The following is a 26863-nucleotide window of genomic DNA, read 5'->3' as shown; positions in this document are numbered from 1 at the left end:
GAGTCCACAGTCAAGGATTGTGTGACTGACATCAGCTCTGTTTTTAAAAGCCATGTTTTTCACAAATACACAGTAGAAAGCAGTTTTAAACACTTTGCCAACCACAAAAAGTAAAAATTTGTCTACAGAAAAATGTTTTTCAATTTTAATCAACTTTTAAACAGGGGAAAAAAGTGTGCTCTCGTTTAAAAGTACAACATAGTCTCATGATAATCTGTTAAAACCTAGCTTTAAAATAACCTCCCTTAACAAAGGGTTAATAAATTATTTTTTTAATAGAAGGCCTTTCCACCAAAGGAAAATTATCTGCCCAGCAAAAGAACAGTGCAAGCTAACCGTCAATCCTCGAAAGCCTCAGGAGTGTGCTGTTTGGCAGCAGGGAAGCCCTGAAGGGCTTGAAACCCAAACCTGTCTTTCCAGTCTTCTTAGCTCAAGCCGACTGATGGTTTGGGTGCATGGAAGGTGCCTTGGAAGCTTTGAAAATTGGCAGTCTGCTGTATACTATGCAGGCTATAACCCATACAGCTAAGGCTACTACAGCAGCCATCACTATAATGAGCAACTTGCACAAGATTCCAGTGGCAAAAATAAGGACGAGGGTCTATATCTTTGTAAATGTGGGATGTATTCAACTTTCTAAACATTTTTCAATAATTCAGTAAATAGTGACATTTTTAAAATGGTGTTACCTACTTTTGCCCCATATAGGTCACAGTTCTTCATAAATAGCTCTGCTGATGGTCGGACTGTAACTCCTGTAGTTTCACATTGAAACACACAGTTCTCCATAGATGTCTTCCCCTGTCGAACACCTTTACAAAGCAAGCATTTTTAAAAACTGAATGTTTTCTTATACTGTAGAAAATACTAAAATCTGACCTGTACAAATAAAATTACTGTATGATTTATTACATCCCTGGCTTTATTTATATGAAAGGATAGACAAAGAAACTAGCCCGAGCCTCAGATGCAGTTTCTCAAGCTATAATTGCAATTATGACATCCCTTATCCATTATAAATAGACAAAATTATGGTAAATGTGTAATCTAACATAAAGATAAGTAATAGATCAACAGCAATGCCCTTAATTTATTTTTCAAATCACCTGAACTTAACAGTGTAATTTAACAGTTTTCTAACATTGCATTTTATCAGCAAGACAAATTAAACAAGGACACTGCAATAAAATTTAAATTGCAAGAACAGGCATTCAACATACACAGTATAAAAAGTATAAGCTGCCTTATCACAGATTAAACAAGATGGTAAGTTTCAGTAACAGCACTCAGCAGCAAGACGAAGTGTCAAACATGTGCATGTGTTACCACACACAAAGAATAAAATTAGAAAATATCAGTAATCAGAACCTAATCTGTCAAAATCTTAAAAAAAAAAATCACCTTGCAACTGTCACAAGAAAAGGAACTTGGAAAGAAACAGGCACGACTTTGGAAAAGTACATTCCTGCAAGAATAAAAACAGCAAAATACCAATCACAAAGTCCACGAGTCTTTGAAAAATGTCCTGATCATTGGGTTTCTTCTCAGTTACGATAACTACTCAGAACTGCATAATAAGCAAAGCAGTTCAGAAGCACAAGGATTTGTCCAACTCTCCCTCTATATCCAGCACTACCACTTGCTCTCCTCCAAACATGGATTCTGCCCTAAACCAAGTATTATGACAGCACTTTTTTGTCCCTAACAGACGACATTTTACTGAACTCTGAAAGTTAGCTCCTTACAGGGGCACTATTTATAGATCTGACAAAGGCATTTGACCTCACTGACCACCATCCAAAATAATTGAAATTGGCATCAGTAACGATGCTGTTCCCGGATTTATAAACTTCCCCACTGACAGACACTTGAGTTAAAATAGAATCTTTCAAATCAGAACCTGCACCTATTACCAAAGGTTTGCTCCCTCCTCTTCTCCATACTCAAACTTCCTTGTGACCTCTCCCATCTCCCACTTATCCTCTGTGCTGATGACATGGTCATTTACTGATCAGATCACTCTCCCACCAACATTCAATGCTAACTACAGTAAGACTTGCATGAGGTCCACCAGTGGCTCAAACTGTAACTAGTTCTCAACCCCACCAAGGCCAAAACTATGTTTTCTGGAGCTCCACAAAAAGTTCACCATGCAGCTAACTATCATTGACCTACACAACCATTCCATAGAGACATCAACCTTTACATACCTAGCTCTACGGGCTTGATCAGTCATCAATCTTCCATTTCCACATAGACAAAGTGAGAGTCAAAATAAACTCACTCCTCTTCTGGGCCAAAAAGATCTCACCATTTCTATCCCAAGCAGCCAGAACAGCCATTAGCAAGGGAGTAAACCCTTCTCAGCTTAAACAGGGGCTCCCAATTTTTGCTTCTGCCTGCAAGAAAAACATTGCCATACTCCAGACTACCTCTTACAACAGCTGCTGATTCATTACAAACTCAACTCTGAGCATCAATGCATCACCCTAGAAAAAGCCACAGTAAACAAATATCTAACCTATTTTATGACACCAACTCTAAAAAAGTACAGTTGTGTATACTTACCATAAATGCAGATGTTAGAGTGTATTCACTGTTGCAGTCATTACACTTGGGTTATCCTGCTGGCAGGCTACCCGCAGTTGGCCTGAATTCCAAAGTCTAGGTCTGGCGTCAGTTGCTGTCACCTCTTCCCTGATGTCAGTGCGCCAGGGGAATAAAAGATGCAGCAGACACCATTTTCTTCAGTTTTTCTTGCCCCAGATGTCAGATGCCCCCAAAAGGGTAGGCTAAAAAAATGCGCCAATAAAACATGCATGCACCAAAATATATTATACCTTCATCTACAAGCAAATACACCACACAGGTTGTATAGATTAGAGAAGTGCAGATAAGTTCCAGCAAAGAAATGGGGGATGGTGGGAGGGTAACCTGGACTCCAACAGTGAATGCACTCAAACATCTACATTTATGGTAAGTGTACACAACTGTACTATGTTCTTCGTGTTTCACTGTTGCAGTCATTACACTTGGGTTGAATCCCAAAGCTATGGTTGGGAGGTTGGAGCTAATATAGCATTAGGAGCGGCTATGAGGCCCTGCAGAACTGCAGTGGCAAAGCCTGCCCTGGATTTAGAGTAGAGTGGTAAATGATAGTGCTTTGTAAAGGTGTGCACTGAACTCCAGGTAGCAGCCTCTAAAATGTCTATGGTTGGTACTCCCCTGAGGAAGGCTGCTGCTCTAGTGGAATGTGGCCTAATGCCCTTAGGCACTGGCTTGCCATGTTGTGAATAGCGGAAACAAATGCAGTGGCCTATCCACTTAGAAATAGTCTGCTTTGCAATAGCCTTTCCTTGTGATCCTGCAGCATATGCCAATAGTAGTTGCTCAGTCTTTCTGAAAGCTTTGGTTCTGTTCAAGTAGAAGCGTAGTTGTCTATGTCCAAAGAATGCAGAATTCTCTCCCCCTTATTCTGTGGGTTTGGATAGAAAGTAGGCAGATAAATAGCTTGGTTAAGGGCCACACTGGAGACTACCTTAGGCATGAATGTCTGGTTTGTCCTCAGAGAAACCCTGTCTAGATAAAAAATGATAAAAGGTTCCACAGCCACGAGTGCCTGTAGCTCAGACTCGCCTTGCAGAAGTTGTTGCTAGGAGCAGAGCTGTTTTCCAAGATAAAAACTTTATATCAGCTGTAGCGACTGGCTCAAAAGGAGGCAGGGTGAGTTTTTCCAAGACATAATTGAGGTCCTGTGCAGGTATTGGTGATCTCCTTGGAGACCTTAAGTTTTTGGCTCCTCTGAGGTACTGCCTTAAAGGATGAGAAAAGATCGGTGGCTCTGTATTGTAATGAGCCAAAATGGCAGAGGCATGAATTTTAATTGATGAAAAGGATAGGCCTTTGTCCAGCATCTCAGTTAAGTATTGCAAAATTTGAGGAATATTTGGTACACCTGTGTGAATTCCTTGTGCCTGGTTCCAAGCACAAAATCTCTTCCATTTTCCAGCATAAGATTTTCTGGTACTAGGCCTTCTGGCCTCCAAAATGACATCCATCACTGCTCTAGTGAGGGGCGCGTTTTGTATAACTACATTATCCGCCATGCTGCCAGATTTAAAGGTCTTTAGCTGGCTGTGCAGGATCTGATTGTCTTGTTGGGATAGTAGATGAGGTATTTGAGGCAAGGTCCAAGCCGTGCATTGAGACAAGTTCCTTAGAATTGGATACCAGTACTGGTGGGGCCAATCTGGGGCAATCAGTATAATTTTTGGCTTCTCTTTTCTGACCTTTAGGAGTACCTTGGGGAGTAGAGGCAGTGGAGGAAAGGCATATATACTGCTAAGTTTTTCTAGCTGAAAGACAGGGCGTCCACTTTCCATGCTTGTCTGTGATAAGTCCTTGTGCAGAATCTTTTTAGTTGGTAGTTGTGAGGAGAGGCGAACAGATCACTGGGCATCCCCATTTCCTGGTTATCATGCTGAAGACTTGTGGATCCAATTTCCACTCGTGGGGATCCATGAGGTTTCTGCTTAGTTCATCTGCCAGAATATTTATCTTTCCTGGCAGGAATTGTGCCTGCAGATGTACTTGGTAAGTCAATGCTATGTCCCACAAAGTCATGGCTAGTCTGCAAAGGGGGTAGGAATGAGCACCTCCCTGCTTGTTTATATACCACATGACAGTGGTGTTGTCTGTCTATCAGTAGTTGTCCCGGATGAAGTAGGTCCTTGAAGGCTGTCAAGGCATTCTGAACAGCTAGCATCTCTTTTTGATTGATATGTAAATGCATTTTGTTTGCGGACCATGTGCCTTGAATACACCTTCCTGCCATGTGGGCCCCCCAGGCATAATCTGATGCATCCGTTGTTAACGTTTGCCTGGCTGGGGGTAAAGTGAATGGCTTCCCCTTGTTCTGGTGACAAGCCTTCACCCACCATCGAAACTCCTGTTGCAGGCAGGGAATGAGGGTAATTATTGTTTCCAGACTGTGGCAATGTTGATTCCAAACACTTTTTAGGTACCATTGAAGTTTCCTCATATGCAGTCTCGCATATGGAATTAGTAGAATGCAGGATGCCATAAAGCCCAAAGCCTGCAAAATTTTTCTTGCAGGTAACTGGGCCTTTGTTGCCAACAGGTTGAAATAGGTAGTCAGTTGTCTGTTTGTCTGGCGTGAGATAAGCCATCTGGGCAGTTGTATTTAGGCTTGCACCCAGGAATATTATCTCTCGAGAGGGTACTAGTTTTGACTTCTTTTCATTGACTGTGTACCTTAGGCCTGTTAGAAATCTCTTTACAAACACCAGATGCTGAAGTAGAATGTCCTTGTTCTCTTCTTGAATGAGGCAGTCGTCCAAGTAAGGATATATTTGTATTTCTCTTTGTCTGCAGAATGCAATTACTGGTGCCAGGCACTTTGTGAAGACCCTGGGCGCAGTAGATAAGCCAAAGGGCAGTGCAGAGAATTGGTAGTGCATTGAGCCAGCTTTGAATCTGAGGTATCTTCTGCATGTTTGTCTGATTGGGACATGCAGGTATGCCTCTTTTAGGTCTAAAGTCACAAGCCAAGCCTTCTTGCCCAGCATGGGCAGAAGCTGCTGTAGTCAACATTCTGAATTTTGGTATATCCAGAAATGTGTTTAGAATAGATAGGTCTAGTATTGGTCTCCAGGTCTTGTCCTTTCTTGGGACCAAGAAAAGTCTTGAATAAAATCCTTGTCCCTGCTCTTGCTCTGGTACTTGTTGAATGGCCCTCATGTCCATGAGGGATGAGACTTGCTTTTTTGCCTCTGCCCATTGATGTTTTGGCAGGTCTGGCCAACCGTTTGTCCTTGGCAGGATATGGAAGTGAAACTTGTAGACTTGTAACACTATGTCTAGGACCCATTTGTCCTGGGTTATTATGTGCCAATTTTGAGAAAAAAGTGCTAGTTTTCCCCCTAAAGGTGCTGCCAGAAGATAAGTGCTTGGTGCAAGTAGTGGGGAAGTCACTGGGACCGTTTCCTGTATGGCTGTGATTTGTCTTCTCCACTTTTGGAGGTAGAAGCACCCCATTGGTTAGACCTGTACAAACCTTGGGGCTGGGATCTGCCTCTTGGGGATCTGTATCTGCCCCTTTGTGGTCTGTACGACACTGGAAAGGACCAATTCTTTGTAGGCCAGTGTCAGAAATCTAGGTGGCTGTACCTGTAAGAAATCCTTAACCGTTTGCATAGATTTAGCTTTGTCCTCCATTTTCTTTAACATCTCTTCTGCTTTAACACCAAACAAGGTATCATGCTGTAATGGAGCATCTAATAATTTTGCTTTGACATGATCAGGCAGATTTTGTTCCTTTAACAAAGCATGCCTCCTGATTACAGAACCCATAACAGCGGCCCTGCAGGAGGCCTCCAAAGAATCAAAACCACATTGCAAAGTACGTTTTCCAACTTGTTCAGCTGCATGCAATAAATCCTGCATTTCTTTGTTTTCTGCACATTCAGAAGTTAAACATTTTCTGTTTAAGCAGTGACATAATATATTGCTGATATTTGAGCATACGAAACTGACAATTTAAAGCTTATAGCCAAGGTAGCAGAAGTGTAAATCTATTTTCCCCATCTGTCCAAAGCCCTAGAATCCCTGTCTGACGGGGTAGGGTTTTTTTGCAGTGGAAGCCTTGACCCCTTTGGGACCCTGAGAGATTGTTTCTGGGTCAGCAGCAGGGTTTTTGAAAAGGAATTTATGAGTCAGGAACCCTGTAGTACCTGTCCGGCTTAACAGGAGCTGGAGGTAAGGAGTCAGGGGTCAGACTGGACTCTGAAAATACATCATCTACAATGTCTAACTGGTGGAATAGCTAGAGGCCTATGTTGTGGTAGTAAAAGGAAGTCTCCGAGCCTTTTCTTGGATTCTGAAAAATCTTGGCTCTCCCAGTGAAAATGCTCCCTCATGGTATGCAAAGTTTCCCCAAAAGAGGAATCCTCAGGAGGAGAGGCTGAAGGGATAGATTCTTCAGCATCAGAATCCTCATAGGAAGGAAGAGAGCATTAATGATCAGAAGAGGAATCAGATGAAATGGAAACCTGATCTGAAGATTCATATTCTGTCTCTTGCCTAGGCCTTTTATCAGGTGGGGGATAGGAACCCCTGTTCAAAGTAATTAGGTCTTTGGCTATTTTGAACATCTGTTTTTTGGGCATGGAGGCCTGTCCATGAGGCTGTTGTACTCGTTTCTTTGTCTTTAAAGGTGCTTTAGTCTTTGCCTTTGAAGCTGAAGTCGTTTTAATGTATAATTGAGTAGGTCTGAAAACACCCTCAGAAGAAGATGCCTGCTCAGCGGCTTCGGACCCATCTGAGGGAATAGTCTCTGAAGGTCCAATACCTTGAACTTCCAGCGGCCTAGTAGACTCCACGTGGGAGTCGGTAGCGGCCTGTGGGTCTAAAGTAGCGGGTGTCGGGGGCTGCGAAGGCACCTCACTGAGAACCGGCGACTGGCTTAGAAGCTTCGTCGGTTTTGGACCTCGGATGCTTATCCTTTTTCTTTGCGTTTCTTGTGAATTCCGGTAGTCGGATGGCTATCCGACATCGTATAATTAAATCTTCTGCCAAAACAGTGTAATGCAAAATCATACCAACGCTTAGTGCGTTGGTTAAATCTAGCACAAAACTGACAACTAGCAACATCATGGTCAGGGCCTAGGCAAGGAATACAGTAAGAATGAAAGTCCTTATGAGGTATTTGCTTCCCACAAGAAATACAATTAACTTTTTCTGACATCGGTCTGGAGCAAGAAAAAAAGTTTCCCCAATGGGGTACTTAGCTTTTGAAGAAGACTTTGGATCTGAAATTCGAACACGAAAATCTCAGAGTCGGCGTTTGTTTGTAAAATGTTTTGCATTTCACCCAGGCTAAGCTTGAAATGCTACTATTGATCAGTGCACTACCTCGGTAAACAAATGTAAATAAAAGAGGACATAATTCAGTTCTATTCAAATTTATAATCACAAAAATGCCCAGTTACTGCTTAAATACAAAATTACCTTGTTATAATTAAAGTGTAAAGCTTTTTTGGCTGGTCATTAAAGTAACCTCATACTGTTAACGCATACAAAATATGTATTTCTGCTAACCACACGCACAGAACACACACATCCTGCAACACACTTAACTGCACATTACTGTGCAAGTTTGGTAAAGGCGAAATTCAGATCTTGGAGAATTTGTTCAATTCTTCTATACAGAATTCAGTTTTGTGAGGATTTAGAAATTAATTATCTGCCTCAAAGATCAGATTGGAATAAAAAGGAGTTATTAAAACGAATTGTAACTACATCTGGAAGTTTTTCAGAATTTCATTACCTCTGACCTTAAGGTGGAGATACTTTTCACAAATGAAAATACTTCATTACAAGGATAATGAAAACAATGGTAAGATAAAGCCATTACAACCACAAGTTAAAAAAAATAAATAAATACTGGCTTCAAAAATTCTTAGAAGCAAGGTTTTGCCAAGTAAAGAATTGTGAGCAAGATATTATTTTCTTATATATTATGAAGTTTGGATTCTGATATTTGGGCTGTAAAAAGAAGTTATGTCTTACCATAACGTTCCATCTGTATTGTTGATCCTCGTTCAGTCATTACGCATGGGTATCGGTTCCCACCTCAGAACAGAGCCGGCCATTTTCCAAGCTCGCGTCAGCTTCAAACTCTCGAGCTAAACTCTTACCCACAATCCCCCCTCTCCCTGTTACATCAGATTGAGTTTGCAAGTCAAAGAATGTAGAGGCTACCTCTGGTCAAATAAACTAAGAGAACCGGATGGCGAGATCCACCAGAAACCACAGGAATGGGAAGAAGGGAGGGTCGTAATGACCTCTATTCCCGGGAGGCTCTCATGGAAGGACATTCCTGAGCACCATAGAACCAAAAGATGCTCTTCCCCTGGAGGAAGAGTCCAATTTGTAATGATTGATGAAGGTATGAGGCGTAGCCCAAGTTGCAGCTGCACAGATGTCAGGTAAGGAAGCTCTGGCGTTGCCACTGACCTTGTTGAATGAGCTTTCATGGAAGTAGGCAACGAGATATTGCATTGTGTATAAATAAAGGTCACACAGTCCTTCAACCATCTAACTAATGTGACCTTAGCAACAGCAGAGTTTAATCTAGGTCCAGAAAAGGCCAAAAATAACTGGTCAGACTTACGAAAGGGCCTAGTCCTGTTTAAGTAAAAACGAATTTGCCTGTGGATATCTAGGGTATGCAGGCAATACTCTCCTCTGTTTGAATGAATGATTGGGAAAGAAAACTGGCAATTCAATGGCTTGATTAATGGACATTTCAGAGATCACTTCAGGCAGAAATGATGGATTAGTTCTCAGAGACACTATCTCTATGAAAAATCAAGTATGGACTCTATACATAAAGCTTGAAGCTCAGAAATACGTCTGGCAGAAGTAATGGCGGCCAAAAACAAGGTTTTCCATGACAAATACTTGGTCGCAAGAAGAGGCTGGTTCGAAAGGTGGCATTGTCAGAGCTTGTAGAACTAATGATAAATCCCCATGGTTGAATAGGTTCTCTAAAAGGTGGCTTCAGATGATTCACACCTTTTATGAAGGTCTTGCACAATTTGTGGGGCATGAGAGGAATGTTGAACACCCTCATGAAAATTAGAAATTGCAGCCAAATGAACTCTAATGGTAGAGGCCGACAGACCCGATTGAAAAAGGTCGGCTAGATAGTCTAGTATTATCGACACTGGTGCTGAGAAGGGATCTAACTTGTTTATCTTTCAGCCAACAGGTAAATCTTTTCCACTTGCTCAGATAAGTAATTTTAGTGGAAGACCTTATGAGATGCAATGAGAATATCACGTACTGGTAAAAAAGATCTTTCTGCCTGGTAATCAAGGGAATTGGGAGTAGCCAAGCTGTGAGCTTCAGGCTGTTCAAGGTCAGATGAATCAGGTTCTGTGGATATGAGAAACTCTGGGGTTGGATGGAGAATCCATGGTCGATCTAGTAGGTGAGGCCAAAGGAAGGGGAACCAAATCTGTCGAGGCCAATATGGTGCTATGAAGATCACCTTGCTCTTCAACCGATGGGCTTTCTTCAGAAACTGGGGAATGAGGGGAAAGGGTGGAAAAGCGTAAAGACCCGAAGGCCAATCGTGAACTAGAGCGTCCCTGGCTGACTGTCCCGGTGGGGGAATCAGGGCGAAGTAGTTGCTGCATTTGTAGTTGGTCGGGGATGCAAAGAGGTCACAGCAAGGATGGCCCCAGCAGTGGAAGATCTCTGCCACTATCAAGGGATTCAAGACCACTCGTGAGGTTGAAGAACGTACCTGCAGAGTCTGTCTGCTATCACGTTGGAACTCCTGGGAATGTGCATTGCTAGAAGAAAACTGTTGGTAGCCATTGCCCATTGCCATATCCTCATGGCCTCTCGACAAAGGGGGTAAGATTTGGTTGTTGATGTACTAGACCGCTGCCATGTCGTCTGATTGAATCGCAATTGTCCCAGACGGCAGCAGGGGATGGAATGCTTGCAATGCCAGAAGCACCGCCCTCAGCTCTAGAACATTTACATGCAGATGGGCCTCCAGTTCGGACCAAGTGCCTTGGACTGTCTGTCCCTGACATAGCCCCCCCAGGCGTCCATGGTCACTGCGGCCTTGGGTTGCTGGGGGGAGAAGGGGCGAGACCATTGTGACAGATTGCGTGTCATCCACCAATTTAGATCCTGTTTGCATCTGTGGGTTACTCGAATTATGGCTGAAAGAGGATGCTGAAAAGGATACCATTGGGTAAGCAGTAGCCATTGTAGAAGCCTCATGTGAAACCTGACCAGGAGAATAATGGTAATGGAGGCTGCCATGGAACCCAACAGCTGTAGAACCGAGTGAGCCGTGGATTTCTCCCTTGAAAGGATTGGAATCAATTGTTGCTTTATCCTTGAAATTCTGTGCTCTGGAATAGCAGCTCTGCAGTTCTTTGTGTCCAAGATAACCCCCATCAATTCTGCCGACTGAGATGGGGTGAGATTGGATTTTTGCCAGTTTATGGTTATGCCTAGCCTTTGAGCAGCGAGGAGAGAATATGCCAGGGCTTCTTCCAGTAGATGTCTGGTGGGGACGGAAATGAGCCAGTCGTCTAGGTATGGAAACACCTGGAATCCTTGAAGTCGTAAGTGAGCTGAGACAAATGCCATGCACTTTGTGAACACTCTGGGGGCTGTAGAGTCTCCGAAGGGCAGTACTCTGAACTGGTGGTGACTGGCTCCTGCATGGAAGCGCAGAAATCTTCTTGATGGCCTGTCCACTTTTATGTGGTAGTATGCATCTTGAAGATCTATCGAGCACATCCAGTCATCTTTTTCCAAAAGCGGGAGGATAGACTGTATTGCGACCATCCAGAATTTTTGTACTCACAAACATGTTCAATACACTGAGATCCAAAATTGGTCTCAAGTCCCTGGTTTTCTTTGGCACCAAAAATAGTCTAGAGTAGAATCCGGATCCTATCTGGTCTGGAGGGACTATTTGGATGACTCTTTCTTAGCAGCTTTTCTATCTCTAGTGCTGCTTCTTCCCTTTGACTGGGTGGAACGTCGGGAAGGTTTTTTGAAGGGGCAGGACAAAGATCAAAGGGGATATGATAACCTCTGGTTATAATCCTTTGTACCCAAGAAATCGGTGGTGATGGTTAGCCAGGCAGAAGGGTAACAAGGAGAAATGTCCCCCAACCACCTCCAGAGGAAAGGAGTTGGGCCGCTCTCCAGGAGCGCTGGTAGGATTGACCAGGGAATGAATCCCTGGAACCCTGGTTATGCAGACCCCCTCTGCCCAGACAGGAGAGTCTTCCCTTTGAGTTTCCCCCCTCTGTCTCTAGGGGAGAACTTGGCCTGTGTGTCACAGAAAGGACCCTGAGATTTCTTGAACCATATCTTCCCACTCTTTTGGTTTCGGGAGAAAGCACGTTGAGGGGAAGAATAACAGACACCTATGGCAGAAAGGGTCTTACCATCCTGTTCACATCTGGCCAGTGTGCTTTTAACTTTTGGCCCAAACAACGAGGAGGCCTCAATGGGAGCATTAAGAAAGGAAGCCTTAAAGGGTTCCGCAAAATTGCACAAGCGCATCCAGGCGTATCGTCTCAAGACCACAGCTGAACCCACTGCTCTAGCTGCTCCTTCTGATGCGTGAGATATCAGTCGCATAGAGGAGTTAGATATTGATTCAATGATGGCCAGCTGAAAGGCCACTTTGTCACGGACCTCATCAGACACGGCACCAGCCAAGGTTTCAGAGAGCTCAGAAATCAGATCCCTTTGAAGCCTGGTAAAGTGTGCCATCAGGGGCCTGATAGTAAAGGTCGCGGAGGCAAAGGTGCGCTTCCCTATCCTATCCAGGGCCCGGGACTCTGTTAGGTGGATGGACAGTCTGGCTTTCTTCTTCTGCCAGATCCTTTTTGTTGCAGCCGCCACCACCAAAGCATCCACAGGAAGACCTTTGGACCAATGGGGATCTGAAGCAGGAAGGAACAAAATCTTATCTGGCCTCCAGGGAATAGCTTCGACGGTATCAGGAGCCTTCCATGCACGCTGCACGATAAGCCGGACAAGTTCATTGGCAGGTGGAGTAACCCAGGAGGTAGGGGGCCAGGCATGAAAGGCCTGCAGGAACACAGATTCCTCAAGAGGTCGGATTAGAGAACTGCCAGTCACCTCTCCATTTCAGGATTTTGAGGATATCACCAAAGGATACCTCAGAGGGTGACCGGGGGGGAATCCTTCCCCCTCATCAAAATCTGTGTCTTCAGTGAGGGGACTCCTCTGTGGAGTCCATGTGTTTCCTCTTGCACTAACTTTTCCGGTGGACCTCCTCAGCGGGAGAAGCTGGAGAAGACAGCAGAAAAGGGGATTCCTGTGGGAATATGTCCTGAGGCCCTTGCACCCAGTGTCCGCTAGGTGCGACTCGTGAAGCCAGTGTACCAGAGGAGGGCGGAGGTATAGACAAGTCCAGTATCGCCAGCAGCAGCGAAAGCCTTCATCAGTTGGAAGGCTGTTCCACCTGAAGAGGAGTGAATGTCTAGGACAGGGGTCACCCCTCCCCTAAGTGGCTCAGCCTGATGACCCAGAGTCCCTGGATGGCTGTGGAGCAGAAAACTATGCGTGTCACAACTGACATCCTGGGTTGTAGCAAAACTTTCCTGCCATGAAGGCAACTGTGGTTCCTTAGTGAGATCCATAAAGGGGACCACAGGAGGGGAAGACTGCTATATCCATGGATTTCAAAGCAATGAAGGAGGAGAATATGAAGGGGTTTTTGGAGACCGTTGATCACCTCCCAAGGAAGGGTAGTTCCTGAGGAATGGGATACCTCTGACCAAGAGCACCTGATCCACAAGACGCAACACATTGTGTTCGAAAAGGCTTCTAGTGGACCTCATGGAGGCTAAGGGAGAAATAGGCCTGTCCACAGAAGAGGCAAACTCGGTGCCCATCTCACCCATCCGCACCGTGGACAACGGTGCCGAGAGAGACTGGACTACAGGTGTCTGCATCGAAGAAGTCATCGGTGCCGAAGTCATGGTCTGCACCGACACAGGGATCGGTGCCGAAGTGGTTGTCAGTACCAAAGCTGGAACCGACTAAACTGGAGTCAACAATAAAGGCGTCGGTTCAGAGGATGCTGTCAGAACAGATGTGGTCAAGGTCTGCGCCAACTGAACAGTCTCTGCAGATACCGTGGTAATAAATTGGAACAGAGGAGCCCCTCGGTGCCGATATAGTGAAGGCTGCAGGAGAAGACTGAGCTGAGATCACTAAAGGAGCCGAAGGTCTAGGCACCAAAAGCACTGGGACTGACTGAATTCTGGAGCTGAAACTTTAGCCTATTTAGGTTTTGGTTGGTGGGAGTCCCCAGCCGGGGACAAAGGCAAAGATTTAGCCTTGGTAGGAGCATCCAAGACTTTCTTATGGGCTCTAGGAGGGGTTGAGGCCTCCAACCCAGAAATAGCCTCTGAAAAGGGAGATTTAAGAAGTCCCTTCAGCAACAGCTTTTTTTTCCTTTCCAACAAAGTTCTATTTGAAAAGTTTTCACAGATAGTACAGGGTGGGTCAACAGACAAGTGGGATGCCCCCAAACAATAAACGCACAAAGAGTGCGCATCAGAAGTAGGTAGCTTGTGTCTGCAATCAGAACACCGCTTAAACCCCGGACTACCTTTATCGGCCATGACAGCAAATTAATTAATAGAAAAAGGTACCAGCAATGGTACAAAGGAATACTCGAAGGTATGATAAAAAAAAAGGGAAGGATTACCAGCGATGGTAAAGAGAGAATACCTTGCGGTAAAAAGGTACAGAAAAGAGTAGAAAAACATGAAGAAAATATGTACGCTAGATACGATAGAGTAAGAGACAATGAAATATAAACTCTTCTGACAGAAAAGTAATATGAAAGACTATTAAACAATAAATAACTGTACTTAGATCAAGAGAAGTAGCTTGTCACGACCGAATGGCAATGCGGCAAACAAAATCTGGGGTAACAGGGAGAGGGGGATTGTGGGTAAGAGTTTAGCTCGAGAGTTTGAAGCTGATGCAAGCTTGGAAAATGGCCGGCTCTGTTCCGAGGTCGGAACAGATACCCATGCGTAAGGAATGGACGAGGATTAACAATATCGGATCTTAAATTACAGGTAAAAAAAGCCATTTCAGTGAAGCACTTAAACATAGTTGGCACCAGAAACAATGCTGCTTTAGACTTCATACTAGACATTTGTAAACAATTGTGCACAAGCCTTTTACATAGTGGGGCCCACTTCACGTTGACGGCACACTAATTTTTAAAGCTTATACATTATCTTTAACCAACTTCACCATCTTATAAATGCTAAATTCTCACAAATGCACACCAACTTACAGAACATAAATTTAGTTAAATTAATACTTGAAAATTTTGCGATTAAAGGGAAAACAATTTCTAGGACATAAAATTGTAATGAGCGCAAAACATCAGAATTCTTTATTATTTTCAAACTACCGGCAAACGAAAAATCAATCACTGACTGAAGAAAATAAGAAACTAGCAATTGAAAATACAAATTCATTCCTTTCAAGAAGCTGTTATATACACAAATTATGGTAAATAATCTACATTATACCTTATCTAAATTAAATAAATTCAAGTCCTAACTTTTCGCCTATATGTCCCCATTGTCCGGATCAAACAGCTGATATTTTACATGTCATGTGGAACTGTACTAAGATACACAACCTATGGTGTTCCTTGAGAGTAAGACTGGAGAAGATGGGATATGAAAAATCAACCCTTAAATGGGAGACAGCTATACTGCACATTAACATCAATCAACTTCCAAAAATATTAAAACATGTCTTTATTACGATGTGTGCCCTTATTAAATTATTTATTACAAATTGGAATGTCATGTCACCAATTACATGGGAAAATTTTAGCAATCTTGCTATCAAATATATCTCATCTCACAAATTAGTTTATTCAAAAACAAAAAAACAAATGCTATTACCAAAAATATTGTGGTTACTTACTAGATATAATTCTTGACAAATAAAATTCGTCCACAAATTGACATGAAAAGCTAACCTTTTAATAAGAAATGAATGTAGTATAACAAGTTTTCTTGCATCTTCCCCCTTCTCTTAGTATACGTGTATCTAGATATTTTCCCTAACCATACAATAAATGGTTGAATTTCTGTCTTTACTTTCTATATAGACTATCCCCATTCCACTATCCCTCGAGACCAGATGAACATAAGAATTCTCATACTCTACTTGACGATGTAGTGACTGTGTATATATGTATAATTTTCTCGAAACAAGATTGTCTGTTTTCTTTAGATATGTATTTGTGTTGTTTATTTGTGTTTTTGAGTTACTGTACTGTTATTTGGAAAAAAAGAAAAATGAAATAAAGAGATATTGGATAAAAAAAAAGCTTGTACAATGTGTAGGACAGTAAAATATTTATAAAACATTTTATTACTGCAAGTTTAGGAGTCTAGATCATTTTGCAAATCACAAAAGGGCATTTAATATTCTCTAAATATCTGTAAATAAAGAAACAGGACTATGAGAGTAGTAGAATGATTTCTAAAGAACAACAGCATTAAAACAAATACTCTCTTTATAATAGTTATATATTACAGTGAAAGCCTGACAATCACTTCATTAATATCAAGCTCAATATTCTCCCAGACTATATTTGTTTTTATCTGTTCAAGTAATTTAAATATGAGCAAATACAGGAGGAACCCTTTAATAAATAGAATTGCTTGTTGCAGTAAAAGAAATTAAGATTGATCATAAAACCTCCTGAAAGCTTACCAAACAATGCTTGAGGTTCAGGAATATCATCTAATGGTTAGAATGAATAAACCATCTTTAACACTGCAAATAGATGGAAGAAAAGCACTGTTTTGTCAAGATAGAGAGATCCAAATACAGTAACAAAGGATATGGTTTCTGTGTTGCTCTCTTTAGGTTAACAGACTCCAAAGCCACATCACTGACTGAAGTGCAGCTGGATTTTGATACATTTTAAATGAAAAAGTGTAAGCTACCTGAAAGAGCATGATTAAAATAAACACACAAACAAATGCTGACTGCTGAATGATTTGGAAAGATCAACAGCTACATCAAAACATGCACAGTTCACTTTGCTGTTCCCCAACAGTGTACTTTCCAGTGTTAGTGTGATCCAGGATTTGCTTAGTAGTTACAAAGTCAAGCAAATTAACAGGAAATCAACTCTTGAGGAAGAGGAATGCTAGCATGCTGCAAGTGTGCAGTTTCCAGTGGTACTGTGTTATCCTGATTTCTCTGGTATATAAAATCAGAATGAAATGGGAAAATCAACTCTTTAAGCACTTCATTTTAAAGCTATTAGCTAGGCCAAATGCTAACCTTTGTCTCTCTTCTCCATGCAGCTGGCCAAGAGTGGAACCTGGTGCCTCTCCTCATTTTCTGGGTCCGACTACGCCTTTACTCTACTCCTTTAGACTTTCTCCACTGGACTGGGAGCGTGAGGAGATTGAGGCATACCAGGACTGTTATACTGCTACACTGGGATTATGTACATTTTACCTCAATCCCTGTGCAAGCCCTGCACATTCCAAGAGCAGAGTGCAATGGGTAATTACAGCTGAACTCTCACTTCCATGCTGAACTGACACTCACTTCTGCAAACTATGTCAGCAAGCCACCCATTATACACACAAACTAAATCTTAGTTTATGGTTCTCTCAAAATACTAGGAATTACAGCGCTCCTACTATTAGTAGGCGTACAGACAGTCCCCAGGATAAGAACGAGATCCATTTTTAAGTTTGCCCTCAAGTCAAATTTGTATGCAAGTCGGAACACGTACAAAAGGTTCTCATTAAATGTTATAGTCAAATGTTTGACTCAGTCTAGTATTTATTTTTACTTTTCTTTGCATATAAAACACTACACTTCCAAATATAATACTGTATACCGTAGTAATAATACCGAAAGTACAGTAACACCAGTAACTGTTCACAGTACAGTACGTACTGTAAAAAAAACAAAAACAGTTCTTAAAACATAGACAGGGAAAAAAAGAAAGGATAGTGATTGAAGGTTAACACTCATTTGTGAGTTAACATAATAGCTTTATTAATTAGATGATGCAGAAAATGATGAACTTGGAGAGAATAGGCCTGGTGGTGCAGAGTACAGGATTTGATTCTATTGCTGGAGAGAGAGGTTTACTACGGATGTAAATTTCTTGAAGTAGGCATCAGGGGAGCTTTTTTCTTCTAGTCATAAATGGTCTTATAGCAGCTGAGGCCCTCAGTAACTGTACTGTAAACTTGGGTGAACCTCCCTGTATTAAGATCTTGCTCCTCTAATTTTGCCATTCCTGCTTCAATGAGAAGAAAGGCTTCACCTAAGACTCTTGTTAAAACTTGTGAGACTGGAATTTCTAGGTCCCTGTTTTCTTCCTCAAATTCTATCATTTGCTGTTCTAGTTCCATAAGGTCTTCATTTGTCAGCTCTTTGGCATGGGAGTCAAGTTAATCTATGACATCAGTGTCACTGATGTCTAACTGCAGTTGATTACCAATATCAACCACAGCTTGCCTGGCTTCAGCAATGTTATAACCTAACAATTTGTTTTCCCATTTTTCATATCTGACTGCTTTACTTCATCTCAAGAATCTGCAATATTTTTGATGGCATCGTAGATGTTATAATTCTTCCAGAACTCCCTTAATGTCATCGCATTATGTTGGGTAGCCCTGACTGCTTGTGAGAAGGTCTACCATAAATAGGCCTTAAAGGAGGCCATTACTCCCCGATCCATTGGCTGAAGTAGTGATGTGGTGTTGGGGGGGGGGGGGGGATATGACCTTTACATTGGACTATAGGTCATCTAAACTGTTTGGATGCCCAGGTGCATTTGTCAAGCAGAATGAGACTTGAAAGCAAGAATTTTGGCCAAGCAATACCTTTGAACAGCAGGAACAAAATGGTTCAAGAACCAATCTTCAGTTATGGCAATTGTAACCCAAGCCTTTGGATCTGCCTTCCAAATAAAAGGGAGAGAGGTCTTAATGACATGTTGTAGTGCCCTCGGATTTAAAGAGTGATTGATACACAAGCAAGGGTTTCAACTTAAAATCACCAGAAGTGTTACCCCCAAGCAATAACATTAGCCTATCTTTTGATGGCTTATACCCTGGTGCATTTTTTTTCCTCTTTTGAAATTAGGTCCTTTCAGGCATTTTATTCCAAAATAAGTCAGTTTCGTCTACATTAAATATTTGGTCTGGCAAATAACCTCCCTCCAACAATTTTTTCCAACACCATTGCAGCACTTGCATCAGCACTCGCCACTTTGCCTTGAGTTTTAATGTAATGTAAATAAACCCTCAAGTGAAGGAACCAGCCCCTACTCGCAACATATTCTTTATCACAGCCACCTTCCCTTGCTGCTTGAGCAGCTTTTAAATCACTGAAAAGGCTTTGAGTCTTTTCTTGCACTAATGAAAGGTTAATAGGGATATTACTCTGATTTTGGTCTATATAAATTAGGAACAGCCTTTACATCTCAATAATTAAACCACAGCGCTGCTTTGTAATAATTGTAGCTTTCATCAGGGCATGGCCTCTTACATGATTCATTATTCTTGCTTTGTCTTCTAAAATTGTTCCGATCGTTGACTGGCTGTAGCCTAATGCCTTTTCAATGGCAGATGGTGCTTCACCTCTCTCAAATATCTTTATGTCGTCCACTTTATTTTCCAGGGCGATTGCTTTCCTTTTCTTTGGTACATCAGTACGTGCATCGAATTTATGCATGGGTTGCAACATCACCAACACAAAAGTTAAGTGCCTGGCTGCAGACTCTAGTACAGTACTAAAGTGGATCTCCACAGGAAACGCACAGTACAGTAGTCTGCAGCCAGACACTTTTGAGATCTGATTAAAAGCTAATTAACATCTGAATTCAGCTGATTCAGAGCAGGTTTTGCAGATTTTTGTTTTAGGACAAATAATGGTACATAAAAATGCAATACGGTACAGGACATTCTATACAAAAAAAAAAAAAGTTGCGTCTTACCATAACACTCCATCTGCGTTGTCGATCTTCACTTATCCTTGACAGTGAGTTTGGTTTCGAACCTCGGAACCCACTCTGCCGTTTTTCTCAGCTCGCGCCCTCCAAAAAATCTCGAGCTAGGCTCTACCCATAATGCTCCCCACAAGAATACCTCAGACTCAGTTTACATACAATAGTGACAACGAAACAGCAGAACAGAGACCATATCTGCATAACTAATTGAAAATCCAATCTCAGGAAAGGATCTGATCCACCAAAAAGCCGAAGGGCAAGGAAAAGGAGGGTGGGTATGTCAAGGATAAGTGAAGATCAACACAGATGGAACGTTATGGTAAGACATAAAACTTCTTTATCTGATGTTGTCAATCTTCACTTAATTCTTGATAGTGGGATAGGGTCCCCAGCTACTTAAATCTTGTGAGGTCTAATAGAAGAATATTCCTGAGGACCATCAAGCTAAAGGACGCATGTCCCATAGAGACCAGATCCAGTTTTAATGAGTAATAAACATGTGGAGATGCCCATGTAGCCACTGAGCAAATGTAGTCTATAGAAGCTCTAGAATGGAAAACTGCAGACGCAGCTACTGCTCTAGCAGAATGTGCTTTAACAGGCAGGTAGTGGCAGATTCTGTCATACATGAAGGTAATACAGTCCCTTAAGTCATCTAGCCAAAGTTACTTTAGAAACTGGTTCCCCAAAGCAACTGAAGAAAAGGAAACAACTGATCTGATTTTCTGAATTCTTTTGTCCTGTGAAGGTAAAAATGCAATTGTCTATGCAAATCTAGTAAAAGCATATAATATTTACCTTTATTTGAAAAGTTGGAAAAGAAAACTGAGTTGTACAGTTTGGTTAAGGTTGGTTTCTGATCCTTAGGATTTGTACTCAAGGAGACCCTGTCTTTATGAAAAATTAGATAAGGTTTGCAGGATAAGGCTTGTATGTTAGATATCCTCCATACAGAAGTAACTTCCAGGAATAAAGTTTACCAGGACAAGAACTTTAGATTGCAGTTTGTGGAAGGCTCAAAAGGAGGCTAAATTAGAGATTGGAGTACCAGATTCAAGTCCCATGGCACAGAGGATTCTTTATATGAAGGTCTGAGCATTAAGGATCCTTTCAGAAAGGGTTTGCAAAGCTTGTGGAAAATCAGGGATGTGCCATTTAAACCAGAATGAAAGTTAGAGACTGCAGCTTAATGCACTCTAACAGTCGAGGCTGAAGCTCCTGCTTCCAAAAGCAGTGTCAAGAACTCCAGGACTTCATTGAGTGAAGCCAAGTAAAGGTCACTGTTAGTCTCCGATACCCATTTAGAAAATTTGTGCCATTTTTTTAAAGTACAGTTTCCTAGTCGCAGGCTTGTGGCAGGCCTGAACGATTCATTGAACTGGGGAAGTGAGAAAGGAATGCCTGGCAATCATGGGAACTGAGGAAGCCATGCAGTGAGCTTCAGGTTCTGAAGATTCGGATGAACAGTCCCATCCAGATAGGACAACAGGTCTAGAGCTGGGTTCAGAGTCCAAGATTTCCAAATTAGATGGGGCCAAAGAAAGGTAAACCATATCTGTTGAGACCAGAATGGGGCAATGAGAATTATTCTGTTCTTCGACCTGTTGGCTTTCCTCAGAAATTGGGATATTAGGGGAATCAGGGGAAATGCAGGGAGTAGACCGGAGGGCCAATGTGTAGGACAGCATCTCTCTCAGACTCCCCCGGAGTGGGGATCACAGCAAAGTAGCTGCTCCATTTGTTGTTCAGGGGTGATGCAGATAGGTCATAGCAACGTTGGCCTAAGTGGTGGAATATCGTTTCCACTACCAATGGGTTGAGAGACACTCGTGAAGCATTAGAATACATCTATTCAGTTTGTCCACAATCACGTTGGAGCTCCCCGGAACATGCATTGCTATTAGAAAGTGGTCGGATGAAATTCACCCCTTGCCAAACTCAGAGCTTCTCGACAGAGGATGAGATCTGGCTCCTTCCTGCTCGTTGATGCAACAGACTACTGACATGTTCTCAGTTTGAACTGCAATCATTCCCAGGAGGAGAGCTTCTTGGAATGCTTGCAATGCTAACAGCACCACCATCATCTCTAGAACACTGATATGCAGGTTGGCCCCATGTGGGACCAAGTTCCTTGGACCGTCTTTCCCAGATAATGCCCCCCCACCCTATCAGAGATGCATCCGTGGTCACTATGGTCTGGGGTTGAGGGGGAAAAAAAGGTCTACCTGCCAAAATCACTTCAGAATGAAGCCATCAACTCGGATCTCTCTTGCATAAATTGGTGATCATTATTCGGAAGGATATTGGTTGATTTAGTAAAGGACCATCGGGACACCAGAAGCCATTGAAGAATCCTCATACGATACCCTGCAGGCGGAACCAACGTGATGGAGGCTGCCAAAGACCCTAGTGCTGGTAACAGCAGCCTTGCCGGAACTTTTTTGCTTCAAATAATTTGACTGACATGCAATCTTGTTCTTTGCAGTCATTCCAAAGGAAGGGACGCAATGTTTGCATTTGTGTTCAGCATTGCTCCTATGAATTCTAATTGTAGAGTTGGTTGCTCCTATGAATTCTAATTGTAGAGTTGGCTACAGGTGTGATTTTTCGTAGTTTATACAGGTGTGATTTTTCGTAGTTTATAGTGATTCCCAGTGAGGAGCAAGTTTGAATGAGTCTTTTGCCTGTAATAGTAGATGCCTGGTAGAAGCGGTGAGGAGCCGGTCATCTAGATATGGAAACATGCGGAATCCTTGCAGTCTGAAGTGAGCCGATACCACTGCCATGCATTTGGTGAGCACCCTGGGGGCTGTGCTGAGACCAGAGGGCAGGGCTCTGAATTGGAAATGACCAGCTCCCAACCAGAAAAGCAGGAATCTTCTGGATAGCTTGTCCATCCTGAAGATCTACTGAGCACATCCAATCATCCTTCCGTAAAAAAAGGGGAGTATAGACTGTATAGTGACCATCCAGAATATGGATTGTTGAACAGATTTGTTCAAATGCCTGAGATCCAAAATTGGTCTCCAGTCCTCTGCTTTCTTTGGCACTAAAGAACTGTGAGTAATATCTGGATCCTGTCTGGTCTGGTGGGACAGCCTGGGGGACTTTTGACTAGCAGTGTTTGCATTTCTAAGACTGCTGCATCCCTGTGACTGGGAGGGACATCTGGGATTATTTTCAATTTCTTGGGCTCTTAAGAGAAAGTGATATTGTTATCTCTGGTTATAATCCTCTGCACCCAGTTGTCTGATTGTATCTGTAGTCAGGCAATTTGATGCAGGGAAGATAGTCCCCCAACTTCCTAAAGAGGACAGCAATTGGGCCTCCTTTCCGGAGCGCTGATGGGAGTTACCAGGAAAGCAATCTCTGGAACCCCGATTCTGCAGGCCCTTTCTGCCTAGTGAATGGTATCTTCCATTATTACTTCCCCATCTGACCCAGGGGGAAGTCGTTGCCACATGAGTCTTGGAAAGGCCCATTGGACTTCTTGAACCATAGCCTCCCACTTCTCTGGTCCCTGGAGTAAGGCCTCTGAAGAGTGGAGAAGCATATTCCCACGGCAGAGAAAGTCTTTCCTTCTTTACCACATCTGGCTACTGTCCAACTTTGAGACCAAAAAGGAGCATTGACTAAAGAAGACAAATGGCTCTGCAAAGTCACATAATTGCATCCAGGCGTGACATCTAATGGCTATGCCTAAACCCACTGCCCCAGTCTCCCCTTTGGCAGCATGCAAAATTAGCCTTACAGACGAATTGGAAATGGAATCTAGAGTTCCTAGCTAAGAAGTTACTTTGTCTCTGGCATCTTCAGCTATTGCTCCTTTTGAGAGTATCTGATAGCTCTTATCAGATCCTGTTGAAGTCTCATGAAATGTGAAATGTAATTCAAGGACCTTGGTGAGAAGGTTGATGAAGCATATATAAACTTCCTAAATCTGCCCATCATCCTGGACTACTTACTAGAAAGATGGATAGTAGGACTTGCATCAGCAAGTTCCTTCTTAGTGGTGGCCTGGTCTCTTTGGAATTGGCTTGATGGAGTCTGGTATTTTCCATGTCCACTGAGCAATCCAATTTAATGAGACAGTCAGCGGGCAGAGAGATCCAAGAGGTAGATGGCCAGGCACGAAAAGCTTCCAGGTGCACAGATTCCTCTGAGGAAGGTTGGAAGGAAGTCCAGCCACCCCTCTGTTTTGGAATTTCTAGGATGTCTCCAAAGGACACATCTTCCGCGGGTGACTTTAGGGAGCCTTCCCCTTCATCGAAATCGGTATCTTCAGTGTAAGACTTTTCAGGGGAGTCTAAATGCTTGCGCTTGCACTTTTCTCTTCATGGGTACCTCCAGAGGAGGTATCTGAAGAGGACATAACATCTGTGGTTAAATCCGGAGTCTTCTGTGCTCACTGTCCCAGGGTAGACTGAAGGAAGCTCCAGTCAAGTGGAAGGACAAGATGTCTGGTCCAACAAGGGAGGCATAGAATGACTGCCCGCAATGTTCACGGCCCTCTCCATGGCCTGGAAGGCAGAACCCCCCTCTAGAGGGATGAAAGCCCAGCACAGAAATAGACTCTTTCGGAACCGTGGTCCCACAGTACACTGAGGAAGCCACCTCCGAATCCAAAGGCAGCTTCATGCTTACATGTGCCAATGCACAAAGGGGCATGGATGGCTCCAAAAGCAGGAGTGGAACCATGTCCCCCCACAACCAGCAACGGAACTTCAACACTGGGAGGTCTCTGGGTGCGACAACCCTAAAGAAAAAAAAGGCAGTTAGTGCCAGAGAAGAAGCTCTAACCAGCACCAAAACAGTCAAGGCCAGAAGGGTCTGTACCAGGGACTCCTATGACTCAGCTGGAGTTGGAGGCGGAACAAATCCCGGTGTGGGAAATGGCAAAATTCCAGAGCTACGAATGCTAGTAACCAAAGAAGGTAATCCCCTTGCCACCAGGAGCTGGTCCACCAAGCTCATATCAGATTCATTTAAGCCCTTGGTGGATCGGACCAAGGAAACTGAAGGAGACCTGGGAGAAGGTCTTTCTAGAAAGGGATTGGAAAGATGGTCAAAAAAAGAGGTCTATGGATGGTGAATACCTCGTTCGGGGCCTGTCCTTGAAGAAAAACTTCTTTGGTTCCGAGGCAGAGGAAACAGAGGGTTTAGAAGGCACCAAAGTGAGGGAGTGCAAAACAGTAGTCAGCACCAATATAGTCTGTGCAGAGACCAGTACCAAAAGCACCAAAGGTTCAATCTATTTTCCTACCAGATCCAAGGAAGCTACTGGAACCATGGAAACTAACACTTTGGAAGGAGTTTCCGATAAGACTGATGGAACCGAATGGGCTTCTCCTCTTAGATTTTTCACGTTTACTGCAGGAAGAGAAGGAGGATGGAGAACTGCCATCTGTCTTAGATTTTGATGCAGATGAGGCCTCAAAGTCAAATTTTAGCAGTCCTTTCAAATAAGCATATTTTTACGGTGTACTAGAGCCCAATGACTAAAACCACTAAAAGCATGGCAAATCAGTCTTCCTGGAGGTGCATAGCACCAAACAGTACATGCAAGGTGTGTGTATGTCTGAATTTGCAAGTTTTCTGTTGCACTTCTGGCATCTTTTAAAACCAGAAGTGCCTATAAATTTATCACAATCTTGGACACACACACACACACACACACACACACACACACACACACACACACACACACACACACATACACACATACACACACACACACACTGAAGAATTAGGAAAGAGTTTGTAAATTAAAATTTATATTTATATACATACATATATATATATATATATATATATATATATATATATATATATATATATATATATAAATAAATACATAGAAAATGATATCAGAGGTATTCTTGTGAAGAGCATTATGGGCAGGGTGTAGCTCGAGAGTTTTTGGAGGGCGCGAGCTGAGAAAAATGGCAGAGTCAGTTCCAAGGTTTGGAACTGAACCCAAAGTCCAGGATTAAGTGAAGATCGACATCAGATAAATGTTAAACTTACCTCTTTTTATACCACTTCATATTTCTGTACAGGCATCACCTACGAATGTTTTCCACTGTTTCCTGAACGGAGACCTCTGCCAGACATCATACAGTCACCTACACCCTTAGTGAGCCACAATGTCATTCGATCGTTCTATTGTACAGTACAGTAAACTGCTTGAATACTGTGCTGTATCTTTCCTTTCAACACAGTGAGCTTAACCAGGTGGATCGCTTCATAGTCTCCCTCAAGGCAGAAGTAGCTGCTGTGTAAGATACAATCAGCTTCAAAAATGGGGAAGAGGACAGTATTCCTTTGCAAACCAAGATTTCTTCGTTTGTGAGGTAAAACTTTACACTTTGACATTTTTCATTTATTTTAAAGTGATTTCTGGAATTGCATCAGTCTGTTCATAACAGGCTGTCCACATGTCCGTAACCCGGGGACTGCCTGTAGTTTATTTAACCCCTCTTTAAATAATTTTATTTTGATGTTTGAAAAACTGTGTGAACATGACATTAGGAGTGTATGTAATAAACCAGTCAATAACAAATGTTATAATTTGACAAAGAATGAGAGCTCTTAGAGATTTGGCAAGACAGGGAAATAAAAGATTCATGAAACCAGATATGGGGGCTGGGGTATTCATGACTAGTGGTGATTACAGCAATAAGATAAGCCAAAGAAGAACACAAACTAATAAAAAAACAAAAAAAAAAACAACAAAGAAACACACCAAGCCAGCAGGAATTCTAGTTAGCGTTTTCGTTTACTTCATCAGATGAAGTAAACGAAAGCGCTAACTATAATTCCTACTGGCTTGGTGTGTTTCTTTGGTTTTTTGTTATTTTTTATTAGCAATAAGATGATGATTTGGTTATTGTTCGACACGTATTTAGAAGTCTCTAGAAATGAAATTTTTAATGCTTATGCTAAAACTGATACCTTGTTCTAGGACATGTTGATGCAAGGCCAACTTGGATCAGCAGGATTATGAATTTTTGAACAATAAGCCAGTTATTGCAGGTATTTTTGGTATCTTGAATGACTAAAAAAATTTAGTAGATCCTCCCCTCAAGCCCAATGTAGACACAGAGATCTGAAACATATTACATTGCATATTACATAGATTATATGATAAAAGGGGCAGTCAAAAGTATCCCACAAATGTGGCCTTTGTTCACAATGTGTTAGTATATTGGCTGAACACATGCCTAT

General features: G+C 42.4%; 1 protein-coding gene across 1 annotated transcript in view; it reads right to left on the bottom strand.

Annotated features, from left to right (window-relative positions):
• The window catches only part of SHCBP1 (SHC binding and spindle associated 1), a 499020-nt gene that overhangs the window by 225229 nt on the left and 246928 nt on the right, over positions 1-26863 (bottom strand). Inside the window, exons 14-15 of the mRNA XM_044081658.1 lie at positions 13756-13787; positions 694-812 (exon numbers count right to left, since the gene is read on the bottom strand). Coding sequence (XP_043937593.1) covers positions 694-812; positions 13756-13787 — 151 coding nt within the window. The remainder of the gene's footprint in view (positions 1-693; positions 813-13755; positions 13788-26863) is intronic.

The sequence above is a fragment of the Protopterus annectens genome, chromosome 8.part1 (assembly GCF_019279795.1).
Source record: "Protopterus annectens isolate FY-2018-M chromosome 8.part1, PAN1.0, whole genome shotgun sequence".
Lineage (NCBI taxonomy): Eukaryota > Metazoa > Chordata > Ceratodontiformes > Protopteridae > Protopterus > Protopterus annectens.
This window is presented reverse-complemented; position numbering and strand designations above follow the sequence as displayed.